Source organism: Larimichthys crocea, chromosome XVII (assembly GCF_000972845.2).
Source record: "Larimichthys crocea isolate SSNF chromosome XVII, L_crocea_2.0, whole genome shotgun sequence".
In the NCBI taxonomy this organism is placed as follows: Eukaryota; Metazoa; Chordata; class Actinopteri; family Sciaenidae; genus Larimichthys; species Larimichthys crocea.
In genome coordinates this window covers 3,734,764-3,756,209 of record NC_040027.1, presented here as the reverse complement: position 1 = coordinate 3,756,209, position 21,446 = coordinate 3,734,764, and the positions used below count along the sequence as shown (strand labels likewise).

Sequence of the window (21,446 nt, the reverse complement as noted above, 5' to 3'; positions counted from 1 at the left end):
ACATCTGTCTTTGTCGAGAGATATGTTTAATTTATACAGGTCAGAGTAAAAACTACGAAAAGTGATGTTGATCTGCATCAGTTCCGTGCTGATAGCCCCTGACTGTAATTTGACTGAGTAGATATCTGAGAACTGCTCATTCAACCTAATCTTCATCGCCAAAAGGTGGCTGGGCCTGGACCCTTGAAAATAATACCGCTGCCTGGTCCTGTGGATTAAAAACTCTGACTAGCGTCTAAGGATGATAATATCTTTTTTGATTACCTCCTGCTGTGAGACTATCTGCTCCGAGAAATTAGCAGACACTGCAGATTCTACTTCTTTGCTAGTTTATATTCCAATTCATGTAATTTAGAAATTTGGGCCTTGCGCTGGTTAGAGGCAAACAGTGTGGCGTTACTCCTGATAAAACCTTTGATTGAGTCCCAAAGTACTCTAGGATCATTGACCGGTTTCAACAGTGTTGTGTTGAAGCACCATTTCAGGGCGTGACGGGAAGTGCTGTTGAGCACAGCACTCTATGGGTGGCAAAGATACATTGTGAATATTAAAGAGTTTAGGGGATGCAAATATATAGTCGATTCTTCAACAAGATTTGTGTCGAGCAGAGAAAAAGGAGTAGTCACAAACTGATGGATTCGACGAACGCCACAAATCTGTGAGACCCAGACTGTTGGCCCAAGCCTGAAAAGCTGCAGATGCCTGTTTCTGATCCCTTGTCTCAGATTTGCCTGTCCTGTCATTAGCTGCTCTCCAAACCGCGTTAAAGTCTCCCCCCACAATGAACGAATAATCACTCAGCTCCAGCATCCTATCTGTCAAATTGTCGTAAAAAGCTCTATCAAAAGAGTTATACAGCATACAGCAATATGAAGGCTATTTTCCTATTACTAATTTTTGTCAACAATTGTCAGCCTGCCCTCTTCATCAGACCACATGTCATAGATTTTAATTCTAAAGCGTCTGGCTACGACAGCCACACCCTTGGTCTTTGTACCAGATGTGGAGAAAGCTATCACATGATAATGTTTATCCGCAAGGCGTTTAATATCAGCAGCCAAGAGATGTCTCCTGTACTAATGCAACGTCAATTCTCCTCGTGCGTAATAAACACAGAGTACTGATCCTTTTGTGAGGGCTATTCAGACCACCTGCGTTCCAGCTCAAAATATTAAGTTCGGACATAACATACGGTGTTGTACTCAACAATGAATGCCAACAGGGACATCGTGCACCCGATGTGCACCACAGCACCCGTGACGATCTGAAAAAATTAGATAGACATGTATACAACTTAATACAGTCAAGTCCCTCTCCCTCCATACAAAAAGAAAATAAACACATAATCCACAAATCACAGTGAAACTGTACAACACTCAAGTAGATCGAAGCAGTTAACGTAGCACAGTCCGCAAGATAACCGCAACTCGTAGAGACTGCGGATTATCTAGAAATGAAATGAGCAAAACAAAATAAAAAGGCCAACTCAGGCTGCCAATGAAAAACAACATAAGATCCCTGGTGTGACTGTATTATAACAAGGGATTAAACCTGCATCTAGGAAGATACCCAGACCTGAGAGTAAACAGTACGTTTAAGGCAAGGTAAAAAAAAAGGGCAGTAAAGTGTTATGTGCACGTTACCTTGTTTCAGCGTTCATTATAACGCCCACAACTGGAGCAGGCAATTAAAGTCAGAAACAATAATTGAGTGTGAAAGAGAAAGAAAAGACCATCCACTGTAGTCCATCGTAGCATACACTGCGTCAAAAGGGGAAAGCTGTTACTGGTACTTCACAAAAGGTAGGATTCAGAAGCACGACTCGAAAACAGTTCAGGGTTGAAACTCAATCCGTTTACTGGTCAGAAGGAAGATTTGGTACACGGTAAAGACACCAGGACAGAAACACAAAAAGGAAGTGAGGGAAACCAAAATAAAACAGGAAGTCTACCCACAAAACTAAAAGCCTGACAGTACCCCCCCCCCTCAATGGCCGGCTCCAGAAGGCCCAGGATCATGCGGGTGGACACGTTCGAAATCCCGTATGAGGTCAGGGTCCAAGATGTTCCGGGAGGAGACCCAAGACCTCTCCTCCGGTCCGTAACCCTCCCAGTCCACGAGGTACTGAAGACCCCTTCCCCAGGGGCGAACAGCCAACAGCTTCCGAACCGTGTAGACTGGACCCCCGTCGACGATCCGGGTGTGAGGAGGGGGCCTGGTAGGTGGGACCAATGGGCTGGTCCTGACAGGTTGGACCTCACTGACATGAAATGTGGGGTTCACACGAAGAGACCTGGGAAGTTTGAGTCTCACAGACACAGGGTTAATAACCTTTGACACAGGGAATGGTCAGACAAAACGAGGGGCCAACTTACGGGACTCCACCTTAAGCGGTAAATGTTTAGTGGACAACCACACCCGTTGTCCGGCTTGATAGAGTGGTGCACATCTCCTCCTCCTGTCCGCAAACTTTTTGTGGCTCTGGGAAGCTCGGAGGAGGTTCAGACGAGCCCGAGCCCAAATCCGACGGCAACGGCGGACCAAGGCAAGAGCGGAAGGAACAGAGACCTCCCTCTCAAGTGCAGGAAACAGAGGCGGCTGGTACCAAAAAACACACTGGAAGGGAGACATGCCCACGGAAGTGCTGGGGAGTGTGTTGTGAGCATACTCCACCCACATGACGTACTTGCTCCAAGATGCAGGATTCTGGGACAGCTCCTGGTTTAACCGCTCCGTCTGCCCATTAGTTTGAGGATGGTGGCCTGAGGTCAGACTAACTGTGGTACCCATGAGTTGGCAGAATGCCCTCCAGAACTGAGCCACAAACTGCGGACCCCGGTCAGACAGGACATTCCTAGGAAATCCAAAAACTCGACAAACATGAGACATTAGCACCTCTGCCGTTTCTTTGGCAGAAGGAATGCTAGGTAAAGGTATGAACCGAACCATCTTGGAGAAACGGTCAACCACTGTGAGTACAACAGTGTTACCCTCTGAGGGTTGTACCCGGTCAACAAAGTCAAGGGAAATGTCCGACCAGGGCCGTGAGGTACAGGAAGGGGCTGGAGAAATCCAGCACTGGGGACGTTCTTGCTCTTGTTCTGCTCAGTTGTGCAGGCTGCCACATACTCTCCGGACATCATTTCCTCATACCAGGCCACCAAAAACCTCTCCCCGACCGGGTTGAGAGTTCTGCGGAAAACCAGGATGAAAGAGATCAGAGAAGTATGAGCCCAGTAACCACAGGGCCCGCAGCTCGGGGGGTGACAAATAATTTGTGGGGTGGTACCTCCGGAGGAACCTGAATCCCTTGGTTGGCCCGTTGACCCGCTCTTCTATCTCCCAGGTGAACAACCTACCACCGCGTCTCACGGATTATTGTCTCTGTCTCCTTGGGAACGCTTTCCACCCTTACAATGTCTGGACAGGGCATCGGGTTTAATGTTCTTTGAGCCGGGGCGATATGAGATGGAGAAATTGAATCGGGAGAAGAAAAGGGCCACCTGGCTTGTCGAGGGTTTAGTCTTTTGGCTTCCTGAGTACTCAATGTTCTGTTGGTCCGTCCAGACAGGAAGGATGCTCAGCCCCTCCAGCCAATGCCTCCACTCCTCCAAAAGCAAGCTTAATGGCCAGCCGTTCACGGTCTCCGACATCATAGTTCCTCTCCGAAGCCGAAAAACCTGCGGGACAAAAAGCACAAGGTGGAGCTTGTTGTCCTTGGGAACGCTGAGAGAGCACCACCCGCACCCAAATCAGAGGCGTCCACCCTCCACCACGAACTGCCGTTTAGGGTCGGAAGAATCAACACCGGGGCGATGATGAGCTGCTCTTGAGTCTTTGAAAAGCTGACTCCGCCTGGGGGGGGCCAGCGAAACTGCACCTTAGAGGAGGTTAAAGCATGCAGCGGGGGAACCCAAACGAGGACTGAAGTTGCGAAATAACTTCCTATAAAAGTTTGCAAAACCTAGAAACCGCTGGACTCTCTTCTGGATGTGGGTGTGGGCAATCTTGCCTGCCTTACCTTCACGGATCCATGCCGACCCCCCCTCAGACACCACAAACCCCAAAAAGGACACTGTAGGCACATGAAATTCCACATTTCTCAGCTTTGACAAACAGTTGATTACAAATAACTGTTGCAGTACCTGCGGACATGTTCTCTCGTGAGGTCTCCATATCGGGAGAGAAGATCAGAATGTCATCTAAATAGACAAAGACAAAATTATTCAAAGTACTCACGAAGAACATCATTCACCAGGCCTGAACCACAGCAGGGGGCATTGGTGAGCCCAAAAGCCATTACCAGATACTCATAATGTCCTGTGGGGTGTTAAAGCAGTCTTCCACTCATCCCCCTCCTTGATGCGGACCAGGTGGTAAGATTGCGTAAAATCCAATTTAGTAAATACCTTGGCCCCCTGAAGGAGTTCAAATCCAGAGGAAACGAGTGGGAAGCGGATCCCTGTTCTTTACAGTATGTCGTTGAGGTCACGATAGTCGATGCAGGGTCGGAGGGTCTCTGTCCTTCTTCCCCACAAGAAAACCCTGCTCCAGCAGGAGACGAAGAAGGACGATAATCCCGGCCTTAAGAGCAGCCCCGATGTACTCCTCCATGGCTTTACGCTCTGGTCCCGCAGTGAGTACAACGGCCACGGGGGGGCGAGGTACCAGGAAGTAAGTCTATGGAAAACAATCATAAGGTCGGTGAGGGGAAGTGTAGTTGCTTTGGTCTTGTTTAAATACCTGCTTAAGGTCCAGGTTGCAGGATGGAACTGAGGACAGATCAGGAAACTCCTCTTCGTCCACCTCCTCGGCGAGGGTGAAAACCCCCTCCAGGCCGGAAATGGGAGGGGACCTGAAACACCACGTCTTACAGTTGCCCCCCCATGACAGAACCTCGCCAGAGGCCCCGTCTAAGTGAGGGTTGTGCCGAGTTAGCCAAGGAAAGCCTAACACAAGTGGATGTTCAGTGCCTCAAAAAGGTGGAAAGTTATCCGTTCGGTTGTGAGAGTCGCGGAAAAATCAGGATTACAGGAGAGGTACAGTGGTAACCAGATACATCACATGGCCATCTAGGCAGTGGCGGGCCCGGGGGTGTCTAGGGAACCGACGAGAGGTTAAGTTTCTTGGCCAGGTCTACATCCATGAAACTCGATCAGCACCAGAGTCAATGAGAACAGTATGGTGGGGAGAGACAGAGATTCTGAGAGAGTTGGACGTGAGAAAAAAAACTGCCGGCAGGATCTGTTCTTACTAGGAGAGGCACATACCAGCACAGATGTGGACGGGGGGGAGTAGCTCCGGCGAATGGGACAATTCTTCAGGAAGTGGACCCATTGGCGCCGTAGATGCATCGACCTCCGTGCGTCTTCGTGGCGTTCTTCGGGAGTAGCCGAGTGCGTCCAATCTGCATAGGTTCCTCGTGTCAGTTCTGGTGTTGGTCGTGTGATCTGGAGCCGGAATGCGTCTGGGCGAGGACTCCAAGAAGGGTAGGTGCCTGATTGCTGACCTGAAGGAGTTCCTGGTTCGGTCACGCTCCCGCAATCTCTTGTCGATCTTGGAAGCTAGGGCACTAGCGCATCAAGCTCCGAAGGCAGGTCAAGACGAGTCAGAAAGTCCTTTACCTGCTCCGAGAAAGCCCATTAAAAAAGGCATCCACCAACCTGGTTGGTTCCGTCCACTCTCTGCTGCTAATGTCCTGAAAGATGGCATAGTCCATAACACTCCGTCTGCCTTGACGCCATAGAAACCAAGGCCTTCGGCCTCTCGACCCGGAGCAACAGTTCTGAAAAATCTGTGTAAGAGTCTTTAAAAATAGGTAGAGAATTACAGATGGCCGAATGGCGGTTCCTTCCGCTGTAGCCCAGGCCTTGGCTCGATCAGACATGAAACGAATCATGTAGGCAATCTTGCTGCGTCATGGGAAGGCTGCTGCATGAAACTCAAAATGTAGCTCGCACTGGGTAATGAACGCCTGCAGTCACCAGATCCACAGAAAACCTTCAGGTCTAGACAGCTGTAAATGAATCATTCCAGGAGTGCAGCCGCCAGTCGCTGGAGGGTGTTGAAGATTCTCCTTGACGCTGGCCGACCTTCAGCTGGCTTAGCTGGGAAGCTAACATGTAAATGCCCCCTCCGGCGCCTTGCTTGACTCGGCTACTTCCCGTTTCAAAGAAGCCATTTGTTCTTCCTGCACACGAGCCACTGGCCCTGAGTCTTCAGTGCTTCGCGGGACAGCCTCTGAATCTGCGGGGGTCCATGGTCTGGTTAGATTGTTACGTCAGGTTCAGACAGACAACTGGACCCACAGAGCAGTCAGAGACTGACAGGTGTAGTAAGGCGGTTTATTGACAGTCCGGATTCGGTACACAAAGGCAGTCGCGGGGCAGAGTACAACAATCACGAGGCAGGAAGAAAGTCCGAGAACAGGCACGGGTCAAAATCCAGAACACGGAGCAGACAGGCAGAGGTACAGGACGCTAGCAAAAACGGGTCGAAGAAACAAACAGGGTTTGTACATGAGGAATCTATGATGAAAAAGCCAGAGAGCTACTCCCAAGGATGAAGACATCTAACAGAAACACACAGGGAGAGGCAGGCTTAAATCACATGAGGGGAGGAGCAAACGACACACAGGTGAAAACAATGGGCAATCCACGGAGTAAAGACACCAGGACAGAAACACAAAAAGGAAGTGAGGGAAACCAAAATAAAACAGGAAGTCTACCCACAAAACTAAAAGCCTGACAGTAAGTTTCACAATAAAACAGAAATCATAAAGTTTCACAATAAAACAGAAAACAAACAAACCATGACCTTAAGAGGATTGACGAGATGTGTCACGTACCCCTCCCTCTAGTGCGGCACCTGACGTCCCAGGCTGATCTGGGTTATCGACATTGAAGTTTCGTGAGGTCTGGATCCATAATGTTACTAGCGGAAACCCATTATCTCTCCGGTCCATAACCCTCCCAGTCAACCAGATACTGACGCCCACGACCCCGATGTCGCATCGCCAGAAGTCTTTGACGGAATACACAGGACCTCATCGATGAACCGGGGGGGTGGTGGGGGTCTGGAGGCAGGGACCAAGGAAACTCTCCTTAGCAGGCTTGAGGCGGGCTACTGGACGCAGGATGGTCCGCATGGACCAGGGAAGTCGAGACGCACACCACCGGATTAACCACCTTGGAGACAGGAATGGGCCTACAAAACGAGGGCTAGCTGCGAAATTCAACATGCAATGGAAGGTTCCGTGTTGAACAACCCCCTACAGCCTGACCTGGCCTGTAAGAAGGAGCTGGAATCCGCCGGCGGTCTGCCATCCTTTTAGACTTCACAGAAGCATCTGACGGACCCACTCCACACACAACGACAACGGCGAACGAGAGCTTGGGCTGGGAACGCTGACCTCCGTCTCCAGGTCAGGAAACAATGGTGGCTGTAGCCATAAGCACACGGAAAGGTGAGAGCCCAGAGGAAGAACAAGGCAAGGTGTTGTGTGCGTACTCAACCCAAATAAGTGCTTGCTCTAAGTGGCAGGTTCTGGGAAAACAAGGCAGCGAAGACCGGTTTCCAACTCCTATTGAGCGCTCAGTCTGACACGCTCAGTGACAGCTGGAGCGTTGTGAGACCAAAAGGCTAAACAAGGTTTCATCGTGGCCACTGGGGGTGTTAAACGCCGTCTTCCATCATCCCCTCCCTAATCCTCACACGTGGTATGCTTCCTAAGATCTAACTTAGTAAAGATCTTTGCATCCTTCAACAGTCAAATGCAGAAGAATAAGTGGGAGGGGGTACTTGTTCTTGTTATGATGTTGTTCGACCTTCATAGTTCGATGCAGGCGAAGGTCTTGTCCTTTTTGTCACACAGAACAAAACCCGCTCCACGCATGGGGCGGACGGATGGTCTGATGATGCCAGCGCAACGGAGGAGTCCCTGTTCTTCCCTCGCTGACCCGTGGGGGTGGTGGGGGTCTGGCGGCCGGGCCCCCGGCACCTCTTCCTTCGGCCGGCTTGAGGCGGGCTCCGTGGACCGCCGGCTGGATCCGCATGGCCCCGGGACGTCGCCGACGCACAGCCCACCGGATAACCACCTTGGAGTCCGGGAATGGGCCTACAAACCGAGGAGCTAGCTTGCGAAATTCAACATGCAATGGAAGGTTCCGTGTTGACAACCACCCCCTACAGCCTGACCTGGCCTGTAAGAAGGAGCTGGAATCCATCGGCGGTCTGCCATCCTTTTAGAACTTCACAGAAGCATCTGACGGACTCCACTCCACACACAACGACAACGGCGAACGAGAGCTTGGGCTGAGGGAACGCTGACCTCCGTCTCCAGGTCAGGAAACAATAGTGGCTGGTAGCCATAAGCACACTGGAAAGGTGAGAGCCCAGAGGAAGAACAAGGCAAGGTGTTGTGTGCGTACTCAACCCAAATAAGATGCTTGCTCTAAGTGGCAGGATTCTGGGAAACAAGTCAGCGAAGACCGGTTTCCAACTCCTGATTGAGCCGCTCAGTCTGACCGTTAGATTCAGGATGATAGCCAGAAGAAAGACTGACAGTGGTTCCAAGCAGGGAATAAAACTCTTTCCAAAACCGGGACACAAACTGGGGACCTCGGTCAGACACCACATCCCTGGAGAAACCATGCAGGCGAAACACATGGGACAGCATAATCTCCGCCATCTTCTTGGCGGAGGGCAACTTGGGCAGAGGAATGAAATGAACCATCTTGGAAAATCTGTCAACAACTGTGAGAACTGTGGTGTTACCTTCTGATGGGGGTAAGCCTGTGACAAAGTCCAGTGAAATGTCTGACCAAGGACGATGAGGGACAGGACGTGGATGCAAGAGACCCGGTGGAGGACGACTGGAAACCTTGCATCGGGCACAAACTGGACGAGGCTGCTACATATTCCCCCACCTTCTTTTCCATAGACGGCCACCAGAAGCGCTGTTTGATGACAAAAATGGTCCGCCGAACACCAGAATGGCAAGAGAATTGGGAAGTGTGGGCCCAATGGATGACCTGGGAGCGGAGAAAAACAGGAACAAACAGCCGATTGGGGGGACACCCATCTGGCTTCTGGATGTCAGCATTAGCCTCCTGGACCTTTTTTTCCCACACTCCACGTAACAGCCCCAACCACACAGGAAGGAGGCAGGATGCAAGAGGGAGACTTAGGAGATGAGACAGGGTCAAACAGACGAGACAGAGCATCGGGTTTGGCGTTCTTAGACCCAGGCCAATAGGACAGGATGAAGTTGAAACGGTTAAAAAATAGTGCCCACCTGGCCTGTGTGGCGTTGAGTCGCTTAGCGGTCCGGATGTACTCCAGGTTCTTGTGATCAGTACATACCAGAAACGGATGCTCGGCTCCCTCCAGCCAATGACGCCACTCTTCCAATGCCTCCTTGACCACCAGAAGCTCTGTTGCCCACATCATAATTCCTCTCAGCAGGGGAAAGCTTCCTAGAGAGGAAGGCACAGGGATGGAGCTTGTTGCCCACTGGAGAGCGCTGTGAGAGAATAGCGCCAATGCCTTTTTCAGAGGCATCAACCTCTACTACAAACTGCAGGCGTGGGTCAGGGAGAGAGAGGATGGGGGCTGTGGTGAAACACTCTTTAAGCTTGCAAAAAGCCAGATCCACCTGGGGTGTCAACTGAAACTTGACATGGGGGTAGGTTAAAGCATGCAAAGGAGCTGCCACAGAACTAAAGTTACGGATGAACCGTCTGTAAAAATTAGCAAACCCCAAAAAACGCTGTACCAACTTGCGACTGGTAGGTGTGGGCTACTCAGCCACAGCACTAACCTTGGTGGGATCCATCTGAATGGTGTTGGCAGAGACAACAAAACCCAGGAATGAGACAGTGGAAACGTGAAACTCGCACTTCTCTGCCTTAAAGAGCTGGTGGTCGAGAAGGCACTGCATAACCTGGCGAACATGCTGAATATGGGAGTCTTCATCCGGGGAGAAGAGAAGGATATCGTCCAAGTAGACAAAAACAAACTGGTTCAACATATCCTGAAGGACATCATTAACCAAGGCCTGCAAGACAGCTGGAGCGTTTGTGAGACCAAAAGGCATAACAAGGTATTCATAGTGGCCACTGGGGGTGTTAAACGCCGTCTTCCACTCATCCCCCTCCCTAATCCTCACCAAGTGGTATGCATTCCTAAGATCTAACTTAGTAAAGATCTTTGCATCCTTCAACAGTTCAAATGCAGAAGAAATAAGTGGGAGGGGGTACCTGTTCTTGATTATGATGTTGTTCAGACCTCTATAGTCGATGCAAGGGCGAAGTGTCTTGTCCTTTTTGTCCACAAAGAAAAACCCCGCTCCAGCAGGGGAGGAGGATGGTCGGATGATGCCAGCAGCAAGGGAGGAGTCAATGTATTTCTGCATGGCCTCCTTTTTAAGGAGCTGACAATGAGTAGAGGTGGCCTCTGGGGGGAGATGTTCCAGGCAGAAGGTCAATGCAGCAGTCGTAAGGCCGGTGTGGAGGTAAAGACGTAGCCTGATCCTTATTGAAAATCTCCCTAAGGTTGAGGTAACAGGAGGGAACACTGGACAGGTCCGGAAATTCAGAATCTGGAGAAGCTGAGGGAGAATCCTTTGGGATGGGAGCAGACACAGCAACCTCTGCAGTAGCAGGAAGGGAGGCTTGAGGAGCCTCCGGAGAGAAAACAGAAGAGCAGCAGGTTAACATGCATCCCTCACTCCAGCCTATAACCTCACCAGTGGCCCAGTTCATGTGGGGATTATGTTCAGAAAGCCAAGGTAACCCCAGTATGAGAGGATGTAGTGAAGACTCAAACAGGTGGAAGTTTAGGAGTTCAGAGAGTCGAACCGGTTGAGTGCGATGAGTGACTTTGCACAGCAATCAACCATCCAAGGCGCTAGCCTCCAAAGTTTTAGGCAAGGAAATAATACCGAGACCAAGCCTCTTGGCCAATTCCCAGTCCATAAAACTCTCATCAGCCCCAGAATCCACCAACAAAGGATGAGAGAGAGTCTGGGAAGGGGTTATGAGTTGAGCTTGAGTGAGAGGGCGAGAGGAATATTTAGAGAAAGTGGTTCGGCTCACCAGCGCCCTCTTCTTCACTGGCGAGCCCTGTCTTTTACCGGACAGGAAGACAGGAAATGACCCAGCTGTGAGCAGTAGATGCATCGGCCCTCTTGTAGGCGGCGCTGTCTCTCCTCTGGCTCTTCCCAGCTGCATGGGTTCCTCTGGAACAACAGGGGGCGAGCTGGTAACAGAAGGTGCATGAGGGGGAAATCGCCATGTGTGAAGATTTCCGTGAGACTGCCCCCTCTGGACGGGTGGAGGCGCTGCAGATCTGAGTCTGTCCTTTTCTCTCTCCATCAAACAAGTATCAATGCGAATTTCCAGAGCAATAGCAGTGTCCAAATCTGAGGGAACGTCTAGGGGAGCCAACTGGTCCTTTATGGGGTCAGCCAGCCCATGGAGGAAGGTGTCAAGCTGGGAAGAAGCATTCCAGCCACTGTCTGCAGCCAGGGTGCGAAACTCTATGGCGTAATCGATGACGCCGCTTGCCTTGTCGTAGACCCACAAGCGCACGTGCCGCCTCACGACCAGGGGTGGTGTGGTCGAAAATTTTACTCAGAGTACTAGAGAAGAGTTCCAACGATTGACAAACAGGAGACCCTCTAGCCCACTCTGCCATAGCCCAGGTTTCAGCTCTGCCGGTGAGATGGGTTATGATGAACGCCACCTTGGAGCGCTCAGTGGGAAACGCCGGTGCCTGCAGCTCAAAGTGGAGTCCGCACTGGACCAGAAATGACCGGCAATTCCCAGAATCTCCAGAAAAATGCTCAGGCTTGGCAAGGTGGAGATTAGGGACAGGAGAGCAGGCTGGAGCAGGAGTGTGGGCCAGTGGAGGAGTGGTGACCGGGGCTGACACGGTAGCTGAGGGAAAAGCTATGAAAGAATCTAGACAGCTCATCAGGTGTTGGTACTGATTACCCAGCTGGTTCATTTGGTTTCCAATGGAGGCCTGAAACCCTTCCTGCATCTGGGTAAGATCCCTCATTCCCCTACAGACTGCAGAGAGTTCCTGCTCTTGACGAGAAATCCATTCCTCCTGCGCTCGAATGGAGGAGAGTAAGGCGTTTGAGTCGGCTGAGTCTATGGTTGGCCAGTTCGTACTGTTATGACTGGTACTTCACAAAAGGTAGGACTCAGAAGCAGGACTCGAAAACAGTTCAGGAAAATCCGATCACTAGTAAACTCACAGGGCTGGGACGTAAGGCACTGGGGTACAAAACGAACTGGCACAGAGAGGAGGAGAAACACAGACTAAATACACAAGAGAGGGGAGTGGTAACAAGACACAGGTGAATCTAATGAGGGTGGGGCAGACAATCAAAACTGAAGGGAAAAACACAGGGGCAGGAAGTGAGGCGGTCTGAAACGAGAGGAAGGGTAAGTTTCACAATAAAACAAATCATAAAGTTTCACAATAAAACAGAAAACAAAACACACCTTAAGAGGATTGACGAGATGTGTCAAAAGTGGCTAAATGCCAGGTGTAAGGACAGTCTGTGGCGACTCCAAGAATAACGAGGAGAATGACATCCCAACCAGTCCATGGAGTAACTTACTCCGGAAAGATTATGCGTTGATGAGTCTCATATCCATCTATTAGCTGTGGGTTAGTACCAGGGCGACAATCAGGGGCCATTATTTGACCTCCGCAGCCGCCTGTGTGGTGTTGGGCCTGGTGTGTCAGCTGAATGCCTCGCCAGCCAGAGCCCGGGGGGATCACTCCGGTGTCATCATCGGTCGGGAATTGAGGAAATCCTCTGCTTCTCTGGGGTTTTGTTGAAAACACGATACTCTGGCCCATCTTTGACTTTCAGAATCGCTGTTAAAGGCCCCTCCTGTCTGTTGCAAGTATTGCCCCCCCGCTATACTTTAAACCTGAAGTATCCTGCAGGATCTTGTATTCAAGTGCAAGGTTGAGTCTAGGCGTCACAATTTACAGAGACAAAAGGAGCTGGTGACCATATGAAGAAGGGGGGAGGTTGTACGTCTCCAGTGATTGAAACAAAGACATTAAATTTACTATTACAGTATGCAGGGCTGTCTCGTGGTTAGTGACAAGCAGAGCCAAGATATCTGCTTTCACCACACCAATGCTCGCCGAGAGTGAGGCCAGATCAGACTGAATCGAGCTCAATTAATCGTCTGTGCTTTTACCCATTTCATGAAGTTAAGCGAACCGAGGCTCTAGATATTCACGTTGTCTCTCAATTAGCGTGCCTGCAATAGCATCCAGCTTGGTAGCACAAGTTCCATTGTTCAACTTCACAGAGGCTCCACCTGCACTGTTCTTTTTCCCAGATTCAGTCATTTTTTACCTAAAAAATTTAAGGCGGCACAAATATCAGCACAAAAATAACCTTGAAGGGATAAACTAATAAAAAAATGGGGAGGTTAGAGGAAGCGCAAAGAGCCTAAGCCGCCATCTTGTCCAGCCGGTCACATGACTCGTGTAATTTTTCAAGGTAAGCTGACAAATATAGCAGACTGGGTTAGGGATGTAACAGTCACCTCTATAGCAGGTAAGGAATGAACCAGAGTGCGGGAGCTGGAGCAGTGCCAACTAGATAAAGTTGGATTCACCTGTATGCATGGTACTAGGTTGAGAAGCAAAATCGTGGAGAGGAGTAGGACTCACTCCTTTTCTAGAGTTGTCCATGGTGAGAGGTGTTGGGTTGTTGCCATTGCTCCCCCCCAAAAATTAGATGATTTCCCTCATGTGACTATGAAACCTGAGTGGTGCTTTGTTATTAGACCTTTGTCACCTGATGACTAGGAGTTGTAGTAAGAAGGTCTTCGGTACCTGTCATGTCAACAACCGAAGAACCCGCTGGTGGACAGCAACCTATTTGGCTTGGTTTGCCCACGGGGCTGCTGAAGCAGCAAACAGGCAGCAGGGGAGGCCAGGGGGGCCTGAGCTTCAGTGTTACCAAAGCTAAAAAATAGTGCCATGTGACCCATATTGTCACAAGAACAAGATCCAAAGGTGAGGCCCATTTCCTATGCCAGTCAAAGCTGGAACCTTTCTGAGAAAATGTGATCTTGACCTGCTGTGAGAATTTGTGGGGACAACGCTGTATTGTGTGGACTGACAACAATCCACTAAGTCATTTGGACACAGCTAAGTTGGGTACCACTGATCAGCAGTGGGTAGCAGAGTTGTCAGCCTTCAATTATACTGTAAAATGTTGCCCTGGCAGAACAAATAAAATGCTGATGCCCTTTCCAAACAGTGCAATGATGTCCTTGAGTGTGCTCTGCCCAGAACTGTAGTTCTTTCTGCAGCAGGCTCCCAAGACAGCAGCATCAGCAAGTCATTCAAGCTGCCGTCTGAGTCTTTCCATCTCGTACCACAACTGAACCAAAGGTCTAGTAGTAGACCCAGGTAAAGGTCAAGTAAACAACCCAGCACCATCCCTTTTGGCAATAATGGAGGATTCCTAGCCAAGCTGACAAGGAACCTTTGCTAATGCCTATAGGCAAGGGACATTGCAGCAGTGCAGTGGGATCATATTCATGTTGCGGATGGTCTAGAGAGATGGTCCAGCAGCTAACATTGCCCGATTGCCTAAAGGGAACAATTCAACAGGACTATGCATGACCTGCTGTACTCTCTTTACCCTGAACTCAAGAGCAACTGGCTGGATTGACTTCCTAAACTTTCCATCAATGATAATACCACCATCCATCTCTCAACTGGTGAGTCTCTGTATAAGCAGAGCCCCAGCTTCCATTGGACTTCCTCCGATTTCAATGTTGAGAAATATGATGGAGCAGGAGTCAACTGGTGGATCCAAGAGCACCAGAGACACCCCCAGGTAGCATCCAGCTGTGCCAGGGAGAGGACGTAGACAGCCATACAAAGACAGAAGGAGAAACATGATTCCAAGGTGATAGATAACCACTTGGAAGAACACCAGCTGGTCTACCTTCAGGATCACTCCCACCAAGGCCCCTGTGTTACACACACACACACACACTGCAAGCCGTGTATATACCCTGCCAGAAGTGGAGTAGTGTATTCAGTTGCACTATTGCATGAGACCAACCAGTGACAGCAGGTTCATTGGACCATGCTAAAGCCTTTTAAGCATAGCACCACATACTGTATATCCACACACAGTCCATCTCAACAGACCCCGAGACATCACCCATCACTCATCACTGTTAGTTCTGGGGCCTCTCTTGAAGTGCCAATTTTTTGTTTACATAAAAATATTGATTGAAACTGCTTTAATTCAAGTGAATCCATCCATATATGACAGATAATTCTGGTTTTATTTAACTTATGTTTGTGGTAGTTGTTTCACTGCTGATCATTCCCTGTTACTTTTATCTCTGGTGCTTATTTACTGTACAGGTCGTATCTACTTTTAGTGCAACAGTTCTTAAATTATGCTTTGTACCCTATAGGTCCTAATTTACTTATTTGTTTCATTGTTGTAGTTTTATGCGTTTTACTCTTCTTCTAATCTCTAGTTTTTCATGCAACTGCTCAGTTGCCTTAAGAACTGTTAGTTGTTGTCTATTTCTGTTTTTACTCTGCTCTGTGAAGCACTTTGAGCTACAATTCTGTATGAAAGGTGCTATATAAATAAATAAAGTTGAGTTGAGTTGTTTCTGAGAGTTTTGTCTCCACACCAAAACAGTGGAGGTGAATTAAAAACTTTATGTTCTCACAGCACTGAAATATTACATTTAAAATACTCAAAAGCAAGAGGGGTGATAAAAATGGAGTGAATGATGAAACGTAAGGGTTGGGGGAAAAACAAGCTCATGGGAGGGTGTGTGGAGAGGGTCAAGAGGAGGAGGAAGGGGGAGAGCAAGAGGAAAGATGATGGAAATGGAGAAGATAAGAAATAAATCTCATCTTCTAAAGAAAGATGAATAGATGGCAACTGGATCTCTGTAGCTCTCAGATCTGCAACCGCTATCTGTGATGGTGTTAGAGAAGCGGGAAGCAGCCGATCACTGCATCCCTCCACTCAACAACACCTGCAGTTCAAAGTCTGGTACTCCCACGGTCATACTCATCAAAACACTGCTGTACTGCATCACTGTGCTCACTGTGATGCTCAACTTGTTGGTCATCATCTCCATCTCTCACTTCAGGCACAGACATTTTTTTTTTATAACAAACAGTTAATAGTGTGTATGAGTTTGATACATGTATGTTTGTTCTTTGCTATTTTATGCAAAAACAATAGCAGTAGTCATGATGACACTGTAGTGTGGATGTAATTGATTGAGTTTTATTTGGTAAATGTTTCTTTCCATGTTGTGTATTCTCACAATAATTGCTGTTATTGGTACTCATTTGTACTGAATATGTGGTGCTGATCATATTCTCCCCCTCCAGGAAACTTCACACCCCAACAAATCTGATCCTCCTCTCCCTGGCTGTGTCAGACTTGCTCGTGGGCCTCACAGTGATGCCATTTCCAGGTTTTGCTGTTTATTTCTGCAGACCGTGGAGTAAAATCACATGTGCTCTTTCATACCTGCTGAGCTTCATCCTCACCTCTGCCTCTGTTGGGAACATGGTGCTCATATCAGTGGACCGCTATGTGGCTATATGTTACCCTCTACACTATTCGACCATGATAACACCAAACAGAGTTAACGTCTGTGTGTCTCTCTGCTGGTTCTGTTCTGTTGTCTACAACTTTATAATACTGAAAAATAACTTGTCTAACATAGATTTGTCTAATTCCTGCCATCAAGACTGTACAGTTATCATAAACTACATTTCAGGGGCCGTAGATTTGGTTCTAACCTTTTTTGGACCTGTTACTGTGATCATACTTATGTATATGAGAGTGTTTGTGGTGGCTGTGTCACAGGCACGTGTCACACGGTCTCAAATTTCAGCTGTCGAATCAAATATTACTGTAAAAAAATCTGAGTTAAGGGCTGCTAGAACTCTTGGTATTATCCTTTTTGTGTTTATACTTTGTCTCTGTCCATACTACAGTTTTTCTTTAGTAGGACAGGACAACTTAAGTGAAAGTTCATCAGCTCAAATTTGGCTGTTCTATTGTAACTCCAGTTTTAATCCTCTGATTTATGCTTTTTTTTATCCCTGGTTTAGAAAAGCAGTGAAACTCATTGTCACCCTTCAGATACTGCAGCCAGGTTCCCATGTGGCCAACATAATGTCAAGATAATTAGCATCTGTACTGTACAGATGTACTGACTTTTATGGAGGTAAATTCAGTCGAATCGATGATGAAGTACATTTATTTGTTTTCATGAACTGTACTTTCTCTCAGTTCACAATATTTCATGAAGACTGTGAAAGTACAATTTTGTGACATACATGTTGAAAGAAAAGAAACATTCTAAAGATGTAAACCACTCTACATTTGAAACAACCTTTGCCAGTGAACATGTTGGAACATCCTTAGTTTAGAAAAGCTCCCCAAAGGTACCTTGGCATCCCATTGATTTGGAACAGACTTGTTGTCAGAACAATCAACATTTAATTTCTAGTCCTAGTCTTGGAGGAGTCATGGAGAAAGAATTGTAATTTGTATAATTTATTTTTGTGTCGTGCTTGTTTTAATGCTTTTACTGTTTGTATGTTACTGTGGTTTGCATACAACAAGGTACTCCAAACAAATTGCACATAGTGAGAAAAGGGACATCAATGACATATATGTGAATGATCTCTTTAGTGGTGTTAATAAAAGTCAAACCTTATGAAATTGTACAGAAACTCACACTGGTCTGCACTGTCTTTTGTGTCCATTCATCAAATTAAAAGAAGAAAAGATCATTCACAGCAAATTAAAAAACTAGGCGGCTATAATATGTATTTATTTGCTTAATAATTTTTCAGAGAAAACTAATTTTTCATTCAGAATTTATAGACCAAATGATTAATCTGAGTGTCACTTGACAATTTCACAGAGTTTTTGCTGGGAGCTGCTGTTGTAAAGTACGCTTCTGTCATCTAGTGACTCTTCTAAATTGGTCGTTTCGACATAGTGCGGTAAGCTGTGTAGCTTATCTTTTTAAAGAAGAATTTGTCACTGTTAATGTTGTCCAAGTATAAAACCAATTATGTGTTGATCTTAATTAAGACTTGATAGTCTAACAAAGGGAGAGCTGTGATGAATTGTGATGTTAAAATCGGAAGTCAAATCGACTCCTATATTCGAGAATCACGACACCCCAGATAAACACACACATGCTGATTTTAAAAAATGCTAATGTTTACACAAAGGGGTGTTTTAATGTTTCACAGATTTGTTTTATTCCTTCTTTCCTGGGATGGTTAAAAGGTCTGCCAGTGTTCACAAAATGAGAAGTCACATAGTACATCATAAAGAAAATATACTGCATGGTTTTAAAAATATTGCTTGATAAATTATCAGTTTATTTGTTTACACTACGTTTTGAGTCAAACAATCATCCAGAGAATCTAATAATCTATCTAAAAATAAAACTATTTTTGATAAATATAATTTTAGCAATACTTTTTAGCTAGACAGCCACGACTATGAATATGTGAATATATGGAGAAGTATATATGCTACTCCTAACAAAGATTCATAAGCATTCAAATCTTAAGCTTCTCTTTAAGTCTGATCGTCATTTATTTGTGACATGTAAGATGTAAAGACATACCCCCAAAGAAAAGAATTTTGTTATAGCTTTATAATTATAATTACTTTATTTTTACATTTTTACTCCTAACCTTCTTAGAGATTGAACCAATAAAAAATCTGTTATGGATGCTACAGAGTGAAAAAGACAAACATATAACCAATATGTTGGTATTTCTGCTGAGTCCAGTGTCTATTTAAGGGGATCTGTTGTGCTTTATTAGGAAGCACCAGTGGTTCTGCACATCAGCTGAGAGTAGTTGCTTTGGTTCATGGTGTTTCTGGCTGCCAGCCTGATGCAGTAGGTGGTCCAGGGCTTGAGGTCAGTCTCTATGTAAAAATCACCTTCCACAATTCTCAAAATCGGTTTCTGTTCGGCCTGCTGCTCTTTCCGTCCCTCCTCAATCACGAGTGAGTACTCAGTTGCATCCTTCACCATCTTCCACTTCACGTACAAGGAAACTCCACTTCCTGTTACATTCAGCACTGTGGGGATTTCAAGACCTGAGAGACAGACAGAGATAGAGAGAGTGACAAACAGAGAGATGGGTGAGAAATTAACAGTTGTTTTATAGCACAGGTCTATGACCTATGATAATTTCAGATTACTATTATTATTATAACACTATCTCTCAGTTAGATATTTTATACTTACCACTGTCTAACTGGGAAAAGATTTCAGGGCCTCGCAAATCTCTTCTTCTGCGTCTTCCAACTGGACCTGAGAAAGATGAAAAATACTAATAAGTACAAACAAACTGTTTTTTAAAATGGCAAAATATAGAGAAAAAGGTGATTAAATGAAACTGAACACTGGTTAGATTTGGCAGCAGGGAATAACTGTAGTTGTTAAATACTTAATGCACTGCAATGTTGCCTGTGAGGGTCAAATATATTTTCTCTGATTCATCTCCATTCGTTTCTCAGTTTAAGCTGCATTCCACAACAGGCCTAATATTGCTGCTAAACAGCTTTTGTATATTTCAAGCTGTATCATGACTGCACTGGTACTCTGACTTACAACTGAATGTTTGTTCATCCTGATTAGGATTAGAACTTCTTTGACACCTGTAGTTTAGTTTAGTTGATCTGGAACAAAATAATTATATAATTACATGTTTCTTCTGGTTCATTTCATATTGATCACTGATGTTGGATTTGCCCTAAATAGTAGTTTAGCTTTTGAATTCATGCGAAAATCATACACACAGTTGTTGGTTGCTTTCACACGCAGTATGTGTATTAAGCCTCTTGTTACCAGGCGGCCTTAGTTTGGTTGTTTTGTCCACGCTAGAGTTAGATAAAGAGCTTTGACACCAGCCCAAACAAACCAAAGCGAACAGGAAAATGCACCAAAGTTTGCTTGAACCAGGTCAACTAGATTAGGTGTGAAAGCACCCTTACGAACTTATACACCATGGGACAATGAAGAATTAGAGTCCTGTGTAACACAACAGATGTTTTCACCATGTGTCTAACCTGTGATTTTTCTGGTAGGGATGCTCTCTCCCACTGCATTGCTGGCTGTCATTTCAGTGGTGTCAGGATCGAAGTTGGTCACCTGGCAGGTGAGCATTGAGGTGCTGCAAAGAATGTTACGCACTGATCCAGACACATTGTAGACAGTGTACCTTGTGGCAAACACCGACATATCCCAGGAAAATGTAGCAGACTGAACAGTACCAATGTATCTCACATTCTGTGGAGCACAGGGGACTGGGAAAGAAAAGGTGAAAATGATTTTAACAGAAAAACTGGGCGATAAAACATGTATTAGGAGTGAATAACACACTCAATAATATAGGACATTTTAAATATTTTCATTAATACACAGTTCTCTATTCTCATAGTATTCATATTATTTCAACTCTGCTTTACTTACTATTTTCCAAACCTAAAAAGGGTTTAGCTCTACAGTATGTGAAGATTTACTCATCTCTGACTTTTGTAAAGAGTGCAGTGTAAAGTTACCTGTTATTTCATTTAATGCAACAGATGGCTCACTTTCCCCGGCTGAGTTTCTGGCCCTTACAGTAAAGGTATAAGATGTACTGCAAGGCATTGGAAACTCAAAGTATGGCCTGGGCAGCCAGTAAGAAGAGATATTCATCAGGGACATTGGGTTGTTTTGAATTTGACCAGTTACCAGTGCAAGGTATTCAACATTAGTACAATTGACCCTGTCCCATGACATCATGGCCCAGTGATTTTGATCTATCCTCTGCATTCGGACTTTTAGGCCAGTTGGAGGGCATGGAGCTGAGGAAGAAAGAGACAAGAGATTAAAAGAGTATTTTACCACTGGAAATAGTGCAGTTACATTCTCTTCTCTTGTGCTTCAGGGTATTAGCAAACCACTTGTGAAGTTTTGTCTTAACACATTTTCAAAGAATAAAATAACTGCTCACTGGTCTTCTTGGTAGGATATACAGAATATATTTATCTGTAGAGTAGTTGCACTTCATTTCAGGTATTAAACCAAATGACAGGGAAGTAAAAGCCAACTAACTAAGTACCTGATTATTCTATTATATCTGAGCGAAACTATGAAACAATTTGAATATTTACATACTATATTTAACAAAATTTTGTTGATATGCACCATTCGAGTCCTGAAGCCCATATAATGTTTTAACATTTTGCAAATACGTAGGACAAGAAATAACACTAGAAGGTAAATAGATGGTATGTGTGGGTTCCACCGTAAAGCATGGAGGAGGAGGTGTGATGGTGTGGGGGTGCTTTGCTTATTCAAAATTTA

General features: G+C 46.3%; 2 protein-coding genes across 2 annotated transcripts in view; one reads left to right on the top strand and one right to left on the bottom strand.

The window, feature by feature from the left end:
• Nucleotides 1–15,993: 15,993 nt before the first annotated feature.
• Nucleotides 15,994–17,242, top strand: LOC109139168 (trace amine-associated receptor 13c-like). Its single transcript, XM_019261784.2, has 2 exons — nucleotides 15,994–16,187; nucleotides 16,435–17,242. The coding sequence occupies exons 1-2, from the start codon at nucleotides 16,015–16,017 to the stop codon at nucleotides 17,240–17,242; spliced, it is 981 nt and encodes a 326-aa protein (XP_019117329.2). The 5' UTR covers nucleotides 15,994–16,014.
• A 1,189-nt stretch (nucleotides 17,243–18,431) lies between these two features.
• The window catches only part of fndc7b (fibronectin type III domain containing 7b), a 35,399-nt gene continuing 32,384 nt past the window's right edge, over nucleotides 18,432–21,446 (bottom strand). Inside the window, exons 49-52 of the mRNA XM_010748680.3 lie at nucleotides 20,657–20,944; nucleotides 20,165–20,401; nucleotides 19,341–19,406; nucleotides 18,432–19,189 (exon numbers count right to left, since the gene is read on the bottom strand). Coding sequence (XP_010746982.3) covers nucleotides 18,906–19,189; nucleotides 19,341–19,406; nucleotides 20,165–20,401; nucleotides 20,657–20,944 — 875 coding nt within the window. The 3' untranslated portion in view covers nucleotides 18,432–18,905. The remainder of the gene's footprint in view (nucleotides 19,190–19,340; nucleotides 19,407–20,164; nucleotides 20,402–20,656; nucleotides 20,945–21,446) is intronic.

What these genes read in the sequence shown, in the direction of transcription:
- LOC109139168 (XM_019261784.2), top strand. Translation starts at nt 16,015, where the DNA reads ATGGTGTTAGAGAAGCGGGAAGCAGCCGATCACTGCATCCCTCCACTC. An exon ending in ATCTCCATCTCTCACTTCAG is followed by an intron (nt 16,188 to 16,434) that starts GCACAGACATTT and finishes CTCCCCCTCCAG; the next exon opens with GAAACTTCACACCCCAACAA.